The sequence below is a fragment of the Opisthocomus hoazin genome, chromosome 10 (genome assembly GCF_030867145.1).
Source record: "Opisthocomus hoazin isolate bOpiHoa1 chromosome 10, bOpiHoa1.hap1, whole genome shotgun sequence".
Classification (NCBI taxonomy): domain Eukaryota; kingdom Metazoa; phylum Chordata; class Aves; order Opisthocomiformes; family Opisthocomidae; genus Opisthocomus; species Opisthocomus hoazin.
In genome coordinates, this window is record NC_134423.1 from 28,778,076 (window position 1) to 28,796,068 (window position 17,993).

The window sequence follows — 17,993 nt, forward strand, 5'->3', positions numbered from 1 at the left end:
CCCACTGACTCCAGCAAGTGCTGGAAGCACCACTGTGGTTAGAGCTGGGCTACAAGGCAGTGCATAAAATGTCTAAGAAGAATCTGAATTAGTAGGTATGTGGGGAGGAACAATTTTTTTCCTAAAGGCCAGCAGCATCGATCTTTACGCTTCCTGCAATCTGTCAATGAGGAACATGTTCTCTGTAATTACAGGCATTCCTGGATGAAGTGAAAAACTGGAACAATAACTGTGCACTGGCAGGATATCATGCCTTTCTCACCAGGTAATTGACCTTCTAGTCTGTTATTTAGGACTGTCATTTAGATTAGTATCCTTATACCATGAATCTTTCGCTTGTCACCCAATCCCGGGTTGTCTATTATGATAAGTGGCTTAAAATAAGACTTCTCAAAAATGAGTCTGCTTAGAAATACCATTTCATTTTGCCAAAGGCTTCCATAGTCCAGGTAGAGCACCATATGTGTCTACTTATTAACCACATTTCTTTTGAAGTTGCCGTGTAACTTCTCCTAAACAAATCAAACAACTGGTTCCCATCTTCCTATTCCCAAACAGGGAAAAATCAGTTCAGCAGAATTTGTAGAAACATCTTCACTTGGTGCAATTGTCACGAATTCATTTGTCAAATGCTATGACTGATGACCTGGTGTGACAGCACTGATGACTGCGTTGACGGTGAAGGCAGAAGCCAGTTGGTTTGAGTGGGACGGGATCGGGCAGCCTGGCCACCTGCCTTTTGTGGAACAGGGCCCCACTCAAATGTTTCTGTGCATTAAAGCAGTTGACACATCTGCTGACTGGCTAAAACAGCTGGCAAGACACCAAACATGTTTCTCTAGACTAAGTAGTTCTGCGCATCTCTGTGGCTGAGTGCTTGGTATTTTGCTTATGGAATGGGAAAATGCCAGCTGGGTAACTGAATACTAGGACTGACTGACAAAAATAGCCTTGAAGTGCAGAAATCAGAGTTCACGGTGATTTATAGCCAGGCTCCCTTGCTATCAGCTGGGCTCTGCCCTGTCATGGCAAACATGGAGGCAGCTATCTGTCTGCGTGAAGGAACCGCTCAACAAGGGCATGGAGGGGAGAAGAGTGACTCTGCTTTATGAGTTGAACATGAATCACAAGGCTGGAAACGGTTTCGGTACAGGCTCCACTGAACTAATATTCACTTCGGCACTGTAGTTTCACTGTGATCTACAGCTACTGGCAAAAGAAAAAGGGAAAGGGACTGAAAGCAAAGGAGAAAGATAAAAATACATTCTTGGCAGAGGCTGTCTGTAGCTTGCATTTAGGATGGGCAGCACGCGGCATGCCAACTATTTCCAAGATGGCTTGAGAAGTCAGGTTATGACTTTCCTTTCAGGAAGGAAAATTCCTTTTTGGTTTGGTTTGGGTTTTTTTTGTTGTTGTTTCTCTTGTGGAGGGGAGAAATGACCTCATTTCTACCCTGTTCAGTGGTCTTTAGTTAGTGCCACTCTAGCACAGATATGACGGAGTGTAACCAGAAAACCAGCACAGAAAAACCAAACATTATCATCATCATGAGAAGAATGATTGCACAGGGCATGAGCCAAAACCCAGGGAATCAACACAAAGCTGTGCCTCTGGTGAAAACACAGTCTCCAGCTTTTTTGTCAGTGGCATCCGTACGGCCATCTTCAGCTACCGATACACTACATCCATCCCTGATCCGAGCCTGATGGTTACAACTAAGGCAGGGCTCTATGGTAAGGGATCTCTGAAACCTCACAGCCCACTCCGTCCTACTTGTGACAACTGCTGCTAACATGGAATCAAAATACTTAGAAATTAGAGGCTATTTTGAAGTAGGGGATTTAGTTTCATATCTGAGAGACAAGTGACAAGATTAAATGTTTGAATAGTAATAATATCAGTAAAGCAGGATATTTTCTAAGGCATCAAGGGGATAATCAGTTTGACCACAAAACTTCATCCTCTCAGTGAAGTCTCTGCTTGGTTCAAAGACTCATAAAAATGATCTGGCAAACAAGTAAATGTGAGTCCTAGGTGCAGTACTGGCAGTCCTCTGATCTCCCCCCCTGCCAGATCTCCAGATGCCCCCTTCATAATCAGCTGAAAACACCATTTTAGTGCCTGTAAGAGACAGAATCACTGCAACTGTATTTCAACATCATTCACAACCAAAGTGGGAAGACAAAGGATTTATGGATAAAGTGATTAAATATGAAAATTCCTGCCAGTTTCATATTTGGTAAAGGGATGTACAGCAAGTTATTAGCATAATTACTATCTGCAAGTAATATATACACAGGGAAGAAAAATGTGGTGTACAAATAGCATCACATTATGATTACTATTAAATTACACTACAGACAGATTTTCCTCTCTGCATTGTCATTACACCTTTTGAACACACCTGCATTTGTTTAAGTGAGACTTGCTTTCAATTTTTTTAAGAGACAGTAAGTATTTTTCTTATGACAATGTAAAAAATAACTCCAGTGTTCTAACTCAAAACACCAACCTAGCTCTATATTATTGACTAAGCCAGACTGTTGTACACTAAGCCTGGTGTATATCACATAGAGCATTTGGCTTCCAGTTAGGTTTTCAGCCTGTAAACTGATCTTAGCGATTGCTTGACACCACAGTTCTTTTCAGTTTGGTCTTTCCCTCCCAGGTTACAACCTGTCTTCTGTTGGACCATGTGAGTGCTCTAGCTGGAGTCCCTGGAGAGCCTCTCATTTTTCCAGTAAGTACTGATTTATGTGATGAACACACTCACCTTTCTCACAACTATAGGGATGGCTTTATCCCTGGTATTATTTTTTGTAATCTTACCTCTATAGAAGATTCAAGAGCTAGACGATCCCTGCTGGTGGTTAAATTTAGAAGAAAGTGATGAGCTTTTAAGCACAGATGTTTTTAACCCAGTCACTGGCTGTCTTTCTAGCTAGAAAATGTCCGAAAGGGTGTGTTTTTCTATAGCCTCAAAAAGCTGGGATGGGCAGGCCATGCAATCTGAGAGGGCTCTTTTAAATCTTTGACTTCTGAGTCTTCCTCAACCTCTGACCTCTCGGTATCTCTGCTGAGGAATTGGGAGTTCTTCTTCTAATCTGCTTTGGCAACACTCATCTGGCAGGCCCCTGGAGCAAACCTGAAATATCTTTTAGAGGTTCAGTTCATCATTTGATCTTTCTACGGTCTGGATTAGTCATTAACCTTGAATTATCCACTCTACCTACTTGCCTAAGACTCCCACATTCTCTAGAAAAAAAAATTGTCTACAGCACTACGTACATAAAACCAGGGGAGATGAATGTCTGCAGATGAAGACTTGTAGCTAACGATTTGGGAAAAAATGCTATGAAGATAAAATGGGTCAAGGCTGAAGGACGGGGTGGAGGAGTGCAATCAAAAGACATGAGGTCACTTTCCAGAGATTTGTGGCCTCTTATAACATAAAGCCATTATATGTTCTAGGGTAAATATTGCAGCCCATTAAATTTCACCTGGTTATTTCTGTCCTGAGCCTTGCAGAACAGCGGTGCCTGTAGGCTGGTTCTGCTCCACTAACTAAACATCCATGACATATTCATACATACACTCACTATCTGCAGTGATTGTGTTACTTTTTTTCCCTCGCAGCGCTACAGTGGAATTAATTTCCCCGCTTTCACAATAATAGCTTGGATGTGACCAAAGACACAGTTGCAATAACACAAATTTTTCTGTTTGTATTAAACCTGTTTTTCTTAGAACTGGCTCTTGACTAGTTGTAGTTAAGAGCCTGTACTACTGCTGAATAAAATATCAGAGGAAATTTGCTACTAAACAAGACATAGCTAGTTGAAAAAGCACTTATGACAAACTAATCTAAAGCAGTGTAATCTGAGGGTTCTATTTCTCATAGATTTGACTGCACACCTTTTGGTTTAACATACATTGCTGCACTAATGTACAGGTGAGGATAACTCCACCTCTAGTCAGCACTAGCTGTCTTTAGCACCAGTTTGTGATGCAAAATCATGTTGAAGCCGCTTTTAGCTTTCTGAGGCACTTGGGTGAAGCTGTGGCTCTACTGATGTTAGGCAAAACTCAGACCAGTTTGCGGTGGGGCCAGGATTTCACATTGGATAATTTTAGCACAGGAGAACTAGAAAGGATTTCTGAGAATTAGTCATGTGGAATTAAGAGTCAGACATTTTTTGCTTACAGCTATCAAACTAGGCTCATGCTTGAATATGTAAAAGCAAGAAAACACTGTTTACAAATGGACTCACCATTTCCATGAAATACGCACACCCTGCTATTGTATCTTTCTCTCCCTAAACACTTCTGAAACTCTCCACCATCTCTCTGCCATACTGGGGTCAAAATAATCAGGTGAATCTTGACTTTTGAGAACAGGTTGTGCCACACCCAGTCACCAGAAGGGGTTTTTTTTTGAAAAAACTACAAGGAATCTAGTAGAATAATACAGCTGCCGATGCCGAAAGTAGGACTCCAAGACTAACATTCCTGTCTGATTGCCTTTATAAACAGTGCTCAGTAATTTTCCAGTACAGTAGTCATTCTCCTAAGAGACTTGCCAACTTTCACTCACACAGGTTTCTTTTTTTCTTTAGTGATTATCATTTTCACAGCTTTATTTTTCTTAATTTCCCACCAATTATAAGATCAACCATAGGACACTTTTATAATTTACATGCACCTTGGGAAGTTTTTTTTTTAAATGGAAGTCATTGTATCCTCCTTCCTCCCTCCCCCCAATCAAGCAGATCACTCAGTTTCTGAGGTCTCAGTGTAGCGTTGGTGTGAGTAGGTTTCCTTCTCGCTGGCAGCTGCCTCACTACACTAAGTTACAGAACATTCGCACTCGCAGAGCCCTTTTTACAGTGAGTTACCCCTGCACTGATCCATGGCTGGTGTATCTTAGATGGGGCAACCGGTGTCCACCTCCACTCCCTGCCTTTCCAGGAAGGCAGTGCCTTTTCCTCAGCTCACACCACAGGATGCAAATAGTGTGAAGAGCATTAGAGCATGCAGCAGTAGGAGTGAATTTCACAATTAAATATTTTGCTAGATTATCCTGCTAATCCTTCTTTGTGGGTAAAGACTGCACTTGGCCTGAAGAGCCTCAAACCAAAGAGGCACGGATCATTTAACGTTTTAAAACAAGGCAATGTTCAACCATAAGGTTGTTGAGTCAAATACTATAACGGGAAAAACTGTGATGTAAGCCAGCCTGGGTGTTTACACCAAAGCTAAGAAACCTGCCTCATGACTCCATGTGAAAATAATGCCAGATTAACTTCTGTTCTAGCAAGTCATCTTGAATTATTTGATGTAAACGCATTTAGCAGTAGCCAGTAAGTCCTTCTCTTTCTACTCTCTGTCTGTTCCCAAGCCTTCTCTTCTCTTCCAGAATTGGTTCATTAAGTTGAGTTGCTGGACTTGCTAGAAAGTATCATTTTGTCTTTCAGTAGCTAATTAACTACTGACTGCATGTTATTGTACCTGATGAACAGCCTACAACCCGGAATGCATGTGATTTTGTCTCCTTCTAGTGGATGGTGACAACCAGACGTGCCTACAACAGGACACCAGCTGCCCGCTCAAAAAGGTGCCCAGAAGAGTCTGAGGCTTTCTGGTCTACAGCATTTGGCTTCTTCTCCTGCAGGACCAACCGAAGAGCTGCTGTAGCTGTCCTCGGCCCGGCTAGGGCCCGGGAGAGCAGCCATGAGAGCGCAGCATCATCCGCTCACTCAACCGCCACAGCTGCCCCGTCTTGAACAGTGTAGAGCACGGGCCTGGCAAATTCATTAAGCTCAAACTGGTTCGAGAGATCCCAACTCCAGTTTTGGGAAGTACTTCAAAATGAGCTCTTATGTGGTGCCTCTTTGGATCAGAGGGTGCTAACATTACTATCTATGCCAGATTTCCAGGCTAAAATGATTTGAAACCCTCCCCATGGCTGTTCTTTCTTTTCTTTTTTTCATGTAACCAAATTCGAAACACACCAAAAGAGATGTTTCTTAGCACAAGGCACAGATAAGGTTTTGAACTTGTTGCCGTTGAACCTCACGGATGATAAACATTTGTTCAGGTTCCAAAAGAGCCTGACCGCATTAATGAAAGAACATACCCATTTGGAACCATTAAATGTCTAGCTCAGTTCCTTCAGTTAACAGACACTCCCAATATACGTCCCTCCAGTTTCGTATAATTTCCATACAGCACTGCAAATAAATTGTTAGCATTCTCAAAGAGTTTTCGATCATACTGCTCCCCCCAAAATTCTATTTGCAAGACTTTTACCTCACAAAATAAATTCAAAACTGCTCTGCTCCCCGTCTATCTGTGATGACAACACAACTAAATATGGTGCCAACAGACCAGAATCAGGGAGACAGATCGATTTCTGTATTCTTGGACTGTTAAACAGAGCACTGTCATGGGTATATGGTAGTATATGGTGGAGTCTAGAGGGAAAGGTGGACTGTCAGACAGTAAGGGTCATACAGATGAACACCGTGATCAGACCAGGAATCAAAGCAATGGGCACTATCAACCATCGCACACTGGGGCACCACGCTTTGAGCGGTCACTAGCCTTTCAGGCAGGCCTGCGAGGTGCCGAGCCAGCTGGGGCCTTGGCTGACTCCTGTAACTGGCTTCATTTTTCCTCCAGCGGACATCACTGCGGTGCATGAGCCCTCGGAGAGCACGGCATTGGATTCCAGTCCATGGATGGAAAAGTGAAAAGGGAATAGAAGAAAGAAAGAAAGAAGCGATCCATGTAACCATAGACCTGACCTCAACACCATGCCAGTTTTTAGAGCGGATTTGGAGGGAAACAATAATCAAAGACATTGTGGTAAATGGATGCAACATAGGTTTCCTCCAGGCAAAACTCATTGGCTGTATTTCTTTGCTTAAAATAACTGCTTTCCCAAACAAAGGAAATGTGGCAGATTCTATCTATTTGGTTATCAGTAAAGAACTCCTTTCGCTGCACTGGAAATGCTTATGTAAGTTGGAGAAATTGGTGATTTGCTTGGAAACACGGACATCAAGGAGTAAATCGTATGGTAGGTGAGAGCTGGCCACAGTGTAATGCTGTAAAGGAGTATCAGGAATGAAAGGAATTTAGCTTAGTTACCAGTGGACTTCCTGAAAGATCTGTCTTCCATTTGATCTAATACAGTATGTTCATTAATGACCTTGGCACAAAAAGAAGAAAACTGCTGAAAAATCAGAGAAAATGCTGACAATACAAAGTCTAGAAGCATTGTCAATGCAACAGAGGATTAGGATGTCACACAGGAAGAACTCAATAAGCTTGAGTACTGCAATAACAGAGATAGGACAAAAATTAATAGCGTGCAGTGCAAGGTTGTGTGCTTAGGGAGTAATAACAAGCATTTCTGTGTTAAAGTAGGATTCATATGTTGAAACAAATGTGGAGGAAAACATCTAGAATGACTGCAAGCCACAAATATGATGCAGCCATGAAAAAATCAAAACATGTATCAGGAAAGTTACTGCCAATGGATACAGGAGAGTATGAGTGCAATTGTGTAAGGGCTAGATTGGACTGAGACTGGGATTCTTCATACAATTCTGGTCACCTATGCACTCGAATTATGAATTTAAATAACGTAAATTAGAGCACAGGTAGAGAAGGTGACCAAGGTGACCAAGGGAATGAAGAATTGATGCACAGTCTCTGATCCAGCAAGAAGTTAAAGTAACGGATTTAACCCAGAAAAATGATGGAAGGAGGAGATATGCTGGTTTGCTGTATCGTATGGCACTTCGCCCAAGGCAAAGAGCTAGGGACGGAAAATATTGTATAAGCAAAGGAACAGAGCTGAAGCAAGAACAAATGGCTGAAAAATGAATAACTAAGGCTGGAAATAAAAGCTCCTGTCCCACACAAACAGCATGGTCACAGATGAGCCTTCCAGTGAGGGCAGAAGACTGTGGAGCAAAATCAGTTTATGGAAAGGAGTCTATGACATGCTGCTGGTAGTAGCAGAAAACTAACCCTTGGACTCAGGAGATATTTTCAAGTCCTAAACAGTGAAATAAGGGCTCAGGCCTCCTGTGGTGTTCTGTAGATGAAGGCAGGGATTTCTGGCTTGTATACTGCGGTTAAGCATCTATGTAGGAACACCACATACTCAGCAGGTTCCTGAAAGAACTCAACCTCTATTAAAATCTATTACAGTAAAGAGGAGGAAAATTAACAGTGTTTGCACACAGCCCATTACAAGTCTAACAGTTGGGAAATATCATGTGTTTTCGGTTCTTTTCCTGCATTAGAAGGGAGCAGTTTCACATGCACAGACCCAACCATGCACGCTGAAGTGTGTGGCCACTGGCCGACCTATGTTTTCAGTAATAACAGCTGATGTGATCTGTGATTTCTAAGCCTTGTGCCAACGTGAGTGCTGGGCTTGCCTATATATTTGGGTTGGTGTTCAATGTGCTGGAAACAACCCATACGCACCGCATGCAAGAATCCAGATTCCATCTGGTTACAGCAGGGTTTTGTAAAAAATATCCAAAGAGCTAGGCAAAGGATTAGAATAAAGAGGTGCTAATAGGGTGCAGTTGGGACAGGAAAGGAAGCTGTAAAGAATTTAATGGAAAAAGAGGGTCAAGGAACATAAAAAATAAAATAGGAAGAAAAAGGCATTTTTTTAAAAGGTGAAAGAGTAACAATAATAAAGAATGAAAGATTCTTTTATTTTTGCCAGTTTCAACAAAACCCTTAAGAAAATTCTCTTCTCTGACGTTTAACTTTAAAACATGTCAGTGTATCCAATCCTTTTTTCAATCCTGCTTTGTTTTTTTTCAGATGTTGGGTTGCAGTTGCAGAATTCTAACCTTCTCCTTGGCCTCCTGAAACTACTGTCCCCTGCCCCATGTTATTTGGCTCTCCCAAGAGGTGGCTGAAGTTCAAAGGGATATATAATTTGCAAAGCACTTTGGGATTGTGCTGGAAGAAAGAGACTGTTATTAATATTATATCTTTTTTTCCCCTCCAGATCAGTTTATATATATAACATGGGTTATTATTTTTTAATTTTTATTACAATCTCAACAGCAATAGCCTCCTTCTCTTCCTCCATTTATACAACATGATCTCACCCCATCCTGAAGAGTTTGCAATCCAGATGATACGCAGATTGAGAGAGGAAGCAAAGGGACAGTGTGGGATAATGAATTGAAGTCACACAGCACATCCAAAAGAGAAAGAGAGACTGAGTGTCCTGTGACCCAGTCCTGTGCTGGCCATAAGACCCTTCCCTAGAGATAAACTCTCTGTACAGGGATTCTTTGAAATTTTGAGTAATAGTGTAAATGTAGATTAAAACACACAAAACAGAGCAGGTTTACTACAGAAAGGAAAGCATTGTTCCTTCTTCTACACTCAGGTAAAGGGCTTTGGTCTGAGTGGAAATGGGAAAGGACCTTATTGTAACAAGATGCTACAATAATTTTACTTGAAACCCTAAAACAAATGCAGGGCTCACAAAAAAAGCATTGACATAGTGAAAGAGAATGGTTTCTTTAAGATGTTCTTGGTCAGAGAATATGCTAAGCATGCATTTCTAATATCTGGGTGGGCAAACGCAAGTGGAAATTTAAATTCTACAGAGGTACAGAGAATGTGCTTCTGAAAATGTTTCCAGTCAAAAGCATGTTAAGTGTGAAAGTGTGGTCTACGCAGAGGGAGTGAGAGAGTGTGGTCTATCAGATCATCAGCAAGGATTTTGTGACCTTTCCGGGTACTAAGCACATTTGGTGTTTGCTGTCATTGCTCTGATAAAAAATGGACCAATGAGAGTGTCATTGTGCCAGTGCTAATTGCTCCTGGGGACAAGTGTGCTAAATTGTGGCTATAAATTGCTTGGTAACTCCGTACTGAAGAAGAGACACTTTGGAGTAACATTAAGGGCTGGACCTGAACCCATAGAAGAACACAATCTGGATATGCGAACAGAGTATTCTTTTCTCAGGAGGTTTGGTGTGATTTAACCTAACCCACTGTTACTGCCCTGGACAGGCAGCAATGGAAACAAAAGGGAGATATCACCAAGGGCTCCGAGTCATGGGGATCCCACTGGGAAACAGCACTGTGGGTCTTACGGCTCTAGTAGACCTGTCGGCCAAAACCTCCCTTTCCTGCTCTCAGGTAGCGGAGGCAGAACTGCTCACTTCTTCCCGAGCTTTGTAAGTTGCTTTTCGTCTTCTCTGCCACCTGGAACCCCTCCATACAGCTGTCTGGGCTCACTCCGGTCTCCTCCCAATGGCTTCACAAAAGGTCTAGAAGAAATATTTCATGCCAGGGCAGAAACACAAGAAGATGCTCCTTGCTTCTGTCTTTCTGAGCGAATGACATGACAGAAATCCCAGCACCACTGAATTTAGGATACTTCCTCATGGAAATGACAGTTGTTTCCTTGAAGTCATTGGGAGTTTGGCTCTCCTTACAACCCTAGAAGCAGACGGGGTATCTCATTATACCTTTCCGTACCACTGAAAGCAGTATGACCCCAATATTGTACAGCAGGAGTAACAGGCAGTGGAGACAGAAAATGAAACTGAAACAGCCCAGCCTTATTGATGGATTACCTGACAGTGGATTTCCCTGCTTCAGGGCACTTTAATCAGAGTGCAGGTCTAATTAGAAAGAAGTGTGTTGTTTCTCATTTTCCCTACTGCTTCTGCCAGCATGATTAGCTTTGTAGGTATGCTTTCCTGGCTTGTCTGATTATACAGGATGTAACAGCTAGCAGGTTGTTTGGAATACGCTTATTTAGATAGTGTTGAGCTTTATCCCAAATTGATGTTATGTTCTAACTACTACCAAAAGTGGAGCGTCTACATTAATCCACAATGTTAAACAATACTGCAGAAAAAGAGTGAACGTTTTCATTAGCAAACAAACTGAAAAAATTACTCTGCCTTGCTAAGTTTTGTCATTTTGGCCAGAAATGTCTTTTTTTATACAAAGCAGATAAAAATTAATTCAGCTAAAAGTGCTTGCCAAATTAAAAAGAGAGCTTTTTATTATTTTTAGAACTTCTTACTATTATATCTCCATTTACTCTGACTGATGCAGAAAAGCACCCTTACTGATGAAAGCATCTAAAATGTGTTTCATCATAATTTCTTGACTTCAGCAAGATTCAGGTATGTTTCCAAAACTACGCAGGTGCTGCTAGACACGGTAGAAACTTCACATGAAGAGAGACTCCTCACCTAGAGACTCCCAGTCTGAACTATGCTAATACAGATCAGGCATGCATCACAGCAGGTCAGCTATAGTAGCTTAAAGGTTGTGGCCAGGTTTTTTGTGGCACTGTGTGACAATTAATCAGACCCTACTCTGCACTGATTCAAAAAAAAAAAAAAAGATTAGATATGTAGTCACCGCACTGTTGTCTAACTTTATACTGCAAGCTGCTCTGTCACCCAGAAGGCAGCAAAGGGGAAAAGAAAACCATCCCCAAACAATGCATGAAGGCAGCATGCATGGAACCCGGCCTTAGTGACCACGCATTAAATGGACTCTTGAGGTGATGAAAATCTGACCTGCTCAACAAAAGGAAATGAATATTACAGCTGGTTACTACAGCTTACAACATGTCCCAGTACTTTTACACATTTTCACTATGTTCACCAGATGGAGGTTGTGGAAATGGGTGATTTGTGAAGGAAAAGGGTTTAATTATTTTTTAACTCCTTACCGTGACTGGCAGGGGTGTGTGTTACATTTCCTGACCTGGGGCTCAGGGCGATTCACTCGCTGGCAGTCACTGTCATTCACCAGTGTCATGGTCTTGTTAATAATTCGACTACAGGACACAATGGTTTTCCGTTCACCTGTAAGTCAAATAAAAAACAAGTCTGAGAAAGGAAAGCAATAGTGAAGAACAAACCATGTCAACTTGTTAACCAAAACTCAAAAGCTAGGAGCTCCCCACTACAAGACGTAAGCTACACAGATCTACCACGTCTGCAAGCAATCTTATTTCCGACTTTTGTCTTACCTTCGTGCTGTTCTGGTTTTTTTTCACAAAAGCTACAAATCTTTCCCCAGTAATTGTGAAATTGTCTGCTTCACAGGAACAACATGTTGGGCTTTCTCTTTCTAGTGTTTAATGTGGAAGCAATCTTGAAAACAATTTGCCTTCATTTCTGGTTCCTCCTCCACATGTAACCATGCCCTGTAATCACCCAGGACAGATGTGCCAGCTGTGTAAGCTGAAGCCACACAACCATCCACCCCTCAGTGACTGATAATGACAGGACAGCTGCCTCATGCTGCTCTCCGTTCAGGAAGAGTCAGGTTGAAAAGGAGAGTCCAGGGTTCAAGAATGATAAACTGGACTTGCTTGTATTTCACAAAGACCTGAAATTAAGCCACCAAAATAAATTATTTCTCATCTTCTGGTCCTCCAGGTATAGTACTTTAAAAACCCTGCCATCAGAAGACATCCCAGGAGTAGTCAGCATTTCTCACACGAACTGTCTGTGCATCAGTATTCTCACCGCAGCAGTGTGGCCCCCAAGGTTCAGCCTTCCACTCTGTGACATCAGGAAAGCTGTGCCACAGGGCGGCATGACAATGACCAGATGTGACAAGGAAAATGCCATTCCTGCACCATGTGACTTTGCTTTATTGTTCATTATTTTTGTTTCTCAGATCCTCCTCTTAACCCTGACCCTGCATCAAATTGAGTTCATTCATGATCTGCAGCAGATACTAAAAAATAATTCAAATTGAGTTAATAAAAAATGTGTAGAAGTCTGTATGGAAGAGAAAAGGCCATTCCCAGCTTGGATAAGTAGTAAAAGCATCTGACAACCAAAATCTAAGGGATCAATTGCCATCCAAGCTGCTACTGGTGTGACCCACAAGCAAATTTTCTACTTATTCGTGTGAGGGTTTAATGGCTCTGAGAAATTACTGTTTTAAAACATGAGTAAAAGTAAGTCTTAATTTTAAAAGGACTTCTATTTACAGAAAAATAAATCCATGATTTCAGTATGCTGAGGGCAGTGAGCCTTCAAATGTGAAGATGAGCACTCTTTCTTTGTGTCATATAACATGATAAATAATTGGGTGAAGAAAGACTGGCCAGAATGCACGGAAATTATCCATTTTCCTCAGGGAACAACCTATTTCTTCCAGTACTGAAAATTCAATGGACAATGGCTGACAAACTGGTCTCTGGTTTCACAGGCATCAATTACCCCCAGGGTTTCAGCAAATCAGCCTCAGCACATCCTAGGGATCACCTGAAAAGCATGATTTGCAATGTGCTCACGTACTCCAAGAAAGTCTACCCCACATTAAGAGTGTCTGACATGATCTCCAGGAGCTGTCACAGCGGCACTGTCCCCGTTTCTTCCCTGGGGAAGGAAGTGTCTTTCAGCAAACATGTCTGAACACCTGTGAAAGCTCTGCTCCAAGAATGTGATGGAGGCTTGAGATATGGGGCTGCACACGGCGCCTTGAGCCATCCATGGAGCACTAATCCAGGTGCAGTTCCAGCCTACGGCAACGAGCTGACAAAGCAGTGTCCCTGCCAAAATGCTGGGTGAAAATTAACTGTGGGGATGTGGATGATAGCTGGGAGAGCTGCTGAGAGTGAGCTCTCATTTGAGTTCATTATGGCAACGGCGATTCCCATGGCCAGTTTTCTTCACGCTTTGGCAACACTGTCTTCTGCAGGCACCTCTCTGCTGGCTGGTGTCTGCAAACACCGTACAGCAAGTCCCACCAAGCTTCCGAATGGCCTTACCTCCTCCACACTGCACACTGCACCCTTCCCATCCGCTGTGCGTCCAGATGTACAAAGAATCCTGTTGCTTTTCTGGCTCGCTTCTGTTTTCAGCAGTGTAGTTTACAGGAATGGTGTATTCATAATGAATTCCATAATTCTGGTCATGAAATAACAGCACCTGGTTCAGCAGGAAAAGAAAGGCTGTTACAACACTGTAAATCTGTGATTCTGATTCTGTAACACACTGTGTAGTGGGAAAGCCAAGAGACTGCAGAGACAGTAATGCTGGACATGCTGTCTCCAGACAATATTTCTAAAATGCAAGTCCCTCATGAAAGGCAACCAAATCTTTATCTAGAAGCCTGAAATTACAGTGGTATTGGTAAAACAGGGCATCTGCAGGAGCAATAACTGCTCAAGATTTGTGAATATTTAAAACAGTCATGGAGATGTCTGAACTTGGAATTCAGTGCATAACTTTGTTTAAGCCTCAAAGTGACCAGCAGGCCACTGGCTATCTAAAGAGAAATAGTAAGACAACAGGAAGCATTAAATTAGCCATTTTCATATAACAGCTTTTTTAATGAGCATCTCGAGTTAAAAGTCTCTCACCATACTTGTCCTACTCTTGTTTACTAGCAAGCAAGTTGTCTGCAAGCCTCATGCAGAGACTCAGGCTTATGGTTGGGGACCTTTGTAAAGAGTGGGGATGTTCTGGGTTCACACCGTACCGTTTATGGATTACGGTCCTCGGAAGCTGCTCTACTACTTAAGCAGGGGGGTTGGACAAGGCAACCTCCAGCGGTGCCTTTCAACTTCGACCATTCTGTGATTCTGTGAGCTGCAGCTTTTACTGTTGCACTAGAGTTGGGCTGCAGCAGTCCACGGTCTGAAGGCAGAAATGTTTATTGACACATCTGGAGGAACAAGGTGATCCTTCTTATAGCAAAAACTACTAATGCAAAAAAAAGTCACATTCCTCCTGGGAAATGTGGCACTCAAAGTGAGCATGACTATTCCTGCTGACAAGCTGTAGGAGCAGAATTTTACTGTCTCAGAAACCAGAGGATGACAAGGAAGAGCCATATCCTACGGCTGCTGGCAACATATATATTTTCATACCCTGCATATTGCTAGAGGAAGGTGAAACCTGCTGCCGACAGCAGGTTGATTATTTCCCATGAAGTCACATGTGATGTCTCTAGTATTATTACTCCAAAATTCACTGCCTATTAACAAAGACAGATGAACAGAGAAAAATGCTTATTGTTTCACCACAGGCAAATGACAGTTCTGGTCCTCTTTTGATTTATGTGTTAGGCTTCATTTGGTTCTCACTTTCCCTGGCTGGAGTCAGAAGTGACTAGAAGATACCCAATGGAGTATGAGGTCCATGGAATTGGAGTTATGACACTGTTAATAAGTGCCATAGAAGTACTACTGTAATGCTGATGGTGTGGCTTTAGACTTACTTATACTTATAATCCCATAATCTCAGCAGCATTAGACAGGTGAATTCTGCTGGCACTTGTCACCTAAAGATATAGAAGCAGCACCTTCTCAAATTAAGATATTTTAAGCAAGGCTACTATAAGTGAAACAAGCAGCTGCCCAATTAAAAAAAGCAAATTTGTAAACACTGTTGTCTCCCAGCAATAATTGTTTCCCATTCACATTTGCAGAAATCACTCCTACTTAACCGATCATCTCATTAAAGCTGTCATAAGGTCATTTAACCAAAAAAATAACTGTATGTGCCGAGAGAAGGGGTCCAGCTCGCAGCCACTGACATGCAGGAGGTCTGTGCAGTGAACACTGTGGGGCTGCACAAACTCAGCACCCAGGAGTTGCTCTGCACAGTGAATAACCCTGGGCAGAAAAGCATCTTCCAGAGGATGTGTGGAACAAACATACGATTTTGCTTCAGCTACAGAGGGAGCCTTACTACCAGAACTGAATACCAAGGTTGAAAGTAGCCAGTCGTCATTACAGTTTCAAAGATGAATGGGTTTTCTTAAACACAATTTGAAACGCCAGGCAGTCAGAGGCAGAGAACTTACTTGCTCTGGCTTTCTTTAAGTCCATGAGATACCAACAGCTTGTTCTACAGAACTGATCAATCAGTCTTGTCTAAAGCATCTTTATACTCTGTGAGTGTTTGGTTGTCCTCTGTTGCTGAGAGGAAGTCTAGCACAGGCCTAGTTACATAAACATTAATTTCTTCAAGAAATATACTTACAGCAACGCACTTGGAGAAATGCCTCAAGTATTAAAAACCAGCTCCTAAAAAGAAATCCTTATTATCTCAATATGGGTGCAAGACTAGTGAATCTAAAGGCCCATATGAAACCAATTTCATGCAATTTCGTAGCCATATATAATTGGGGTGTGTGTGTATGTGTGTATAATTGGTTTCAAATGCAGGTCACAATGGACTGACTGAAGCTTCTGGCTCTTTGTCAGTCCACTGTATTTCACCACTGTTTGAACAACAGTTTTCTATTTAGAGGTAACTAGTAACCGTCCTACCTTTCTTGTGTTGAAAGAATGAAACCCACTACCCCTTATCAAGGAAAAGATTAATATCTGATTTGAAGAAAACACTTCACGTCTGCTTTGTTTATGACTAGCAGTGATTTTTAGCCACATGGGTTCTTTTAATGGTCTAGTAACTTTTACTTTCCTCCTTCTTAATCATTTCTGGGGGGGAAGGTGAAGAAGGAAGATTTCCTCTGCTCATATGTGCTGAAAATGTCAGTCTGTAAGTGAAAAGGATACTCATGGAGAACCTCATAATCACTAGTTTCCTATGCCAGCTGCTTACTCCTTAATGAAGGGGAAATGAGTATTTCTTTAAAAACAAAGCTCTACTGATGCTGAAGTTCACAGATTCTGGTACCACATTTTACTGCAGTACACCTCAATGAAGTAACACCCTGGAAGGTTCCAAGGGCTGGCAAAGGAACCCTGCACAGCATCTTCACAAACGGTACCTGTGTAACTCCTTTTTCTTACTTGAGGTTAGGAGGACCTTGGCAGTACAAGATACTTTGTCAGTCCTGGTTTCAGGAGGGAAGACTTGCATTAAGGCCAAAGTCAAGCAGAAGCTGATGTTTCTGATGATGAAGATGCCTCCTGTATATGCTTGCCTTGTGCGAGCAGACCTTGAATTACCTGGCTGAGTCAGGAAGGTGCTGGTGTGCCCAAACCTGCACCACTGACTATTTCAGTAGTAACCTCTGTGAATCCAGCTTTACAACAGTCTGTATGTGAACCTAGTAAACTCACTCATCTGTCTGATAAAGCAAAGACAAAACAACTGATGTTCCTATGCAGCATATTTTGACACAGGGAAAGTACTGACAAAGTGGAGTATTGCTATTTTTTCGTGTGTGTGTGAAAAGTTCAAGCAACTTTTGAGCTTTTCAAACTGGGCCATTAAGTTGCACAATGAACATCAGCAAGCCAAAAAAATCATTTGAGGAAAGGGAGAGACTTCTGATTTTTAGCAGTGCTTACAGCTAGCCTTCAGCGAACAAACGTGGCAAAAAGTCACAAGGAAAAGAAACAGTACACAGAAAAATGTAATTGGTTAAAAAAGTTACATGAAACAATGCATACATTAAAATACTCTATGTTTGTATGCAAACCTTGCTATAGAAACTGTAAAGCTCTCTGCAGACTTTCAACTAGTAACGTATATATGAGACAGGCATTATTACAGCTGTCTTACACATAGAAATGTTAAGGTTACCACCAACACTAAGGGACTGGCCCATGAGTCACCCCATCACCCATTAGTGACAGGACTGGGACTACAATGCTGTTCTTCTCATCCCTGTGGACTTCTCACTTGTGCTCTCACACAGCAGCCACATGACTGTTTATAAAATGACATGCCTGGTTAAGAGAAGGACTATGTCAAACATTAGGAAAAACTTTCAACACCTTAAAAAACATACAATTAAAAAAACAACATAAAGAAAACATGGAACATTTCTGTGTGCAACTAAGTCACTACGGAGGGTCAAATTCAAATGTATCATCTGTACATCCCAAACATGCATCTCTTCTGTTAGAGGAACAGTGCATATAAATACAGAATATGTTCCGGTATCAGCTGAGAAGATATTTCCTTTCATGTGTGTGAGCAGGTATGTCCACGAAATAAAGAATGCCTCTGGAAACCTTTGCC

General features: G+C 41.9%; 1 protein-coding gene across 1 annotated transcript in view; it reads right to left on the reverse strand.

The window, feature by feature from the left end:
• The window catches only part of ADAMTS17 (ADAM metallopeptidase with thrombospondin type 1 motif 17), a 189,566-nt gene that overhangs the window by 24,460 nt on the left and 147,113 nt on the right, over positions 1-17,993 (reverse strand). Inside the window, exons 17-18 of the mRNA XM_075431771.1 lie at positions 13,817-13,976; positions 11,756-11,891 (exon numbers count right to left, since the gene is read on the reverse strand). Coding sequence (XP_075287886.1) covers positions 11,756-11,891; positions 13,817-13,976 — 296 coding nt within the window. The remainder of the gene's footprint in view (positions 1-11,755; positions 11,892-13,816; positions 13,977-17,993) is intronic.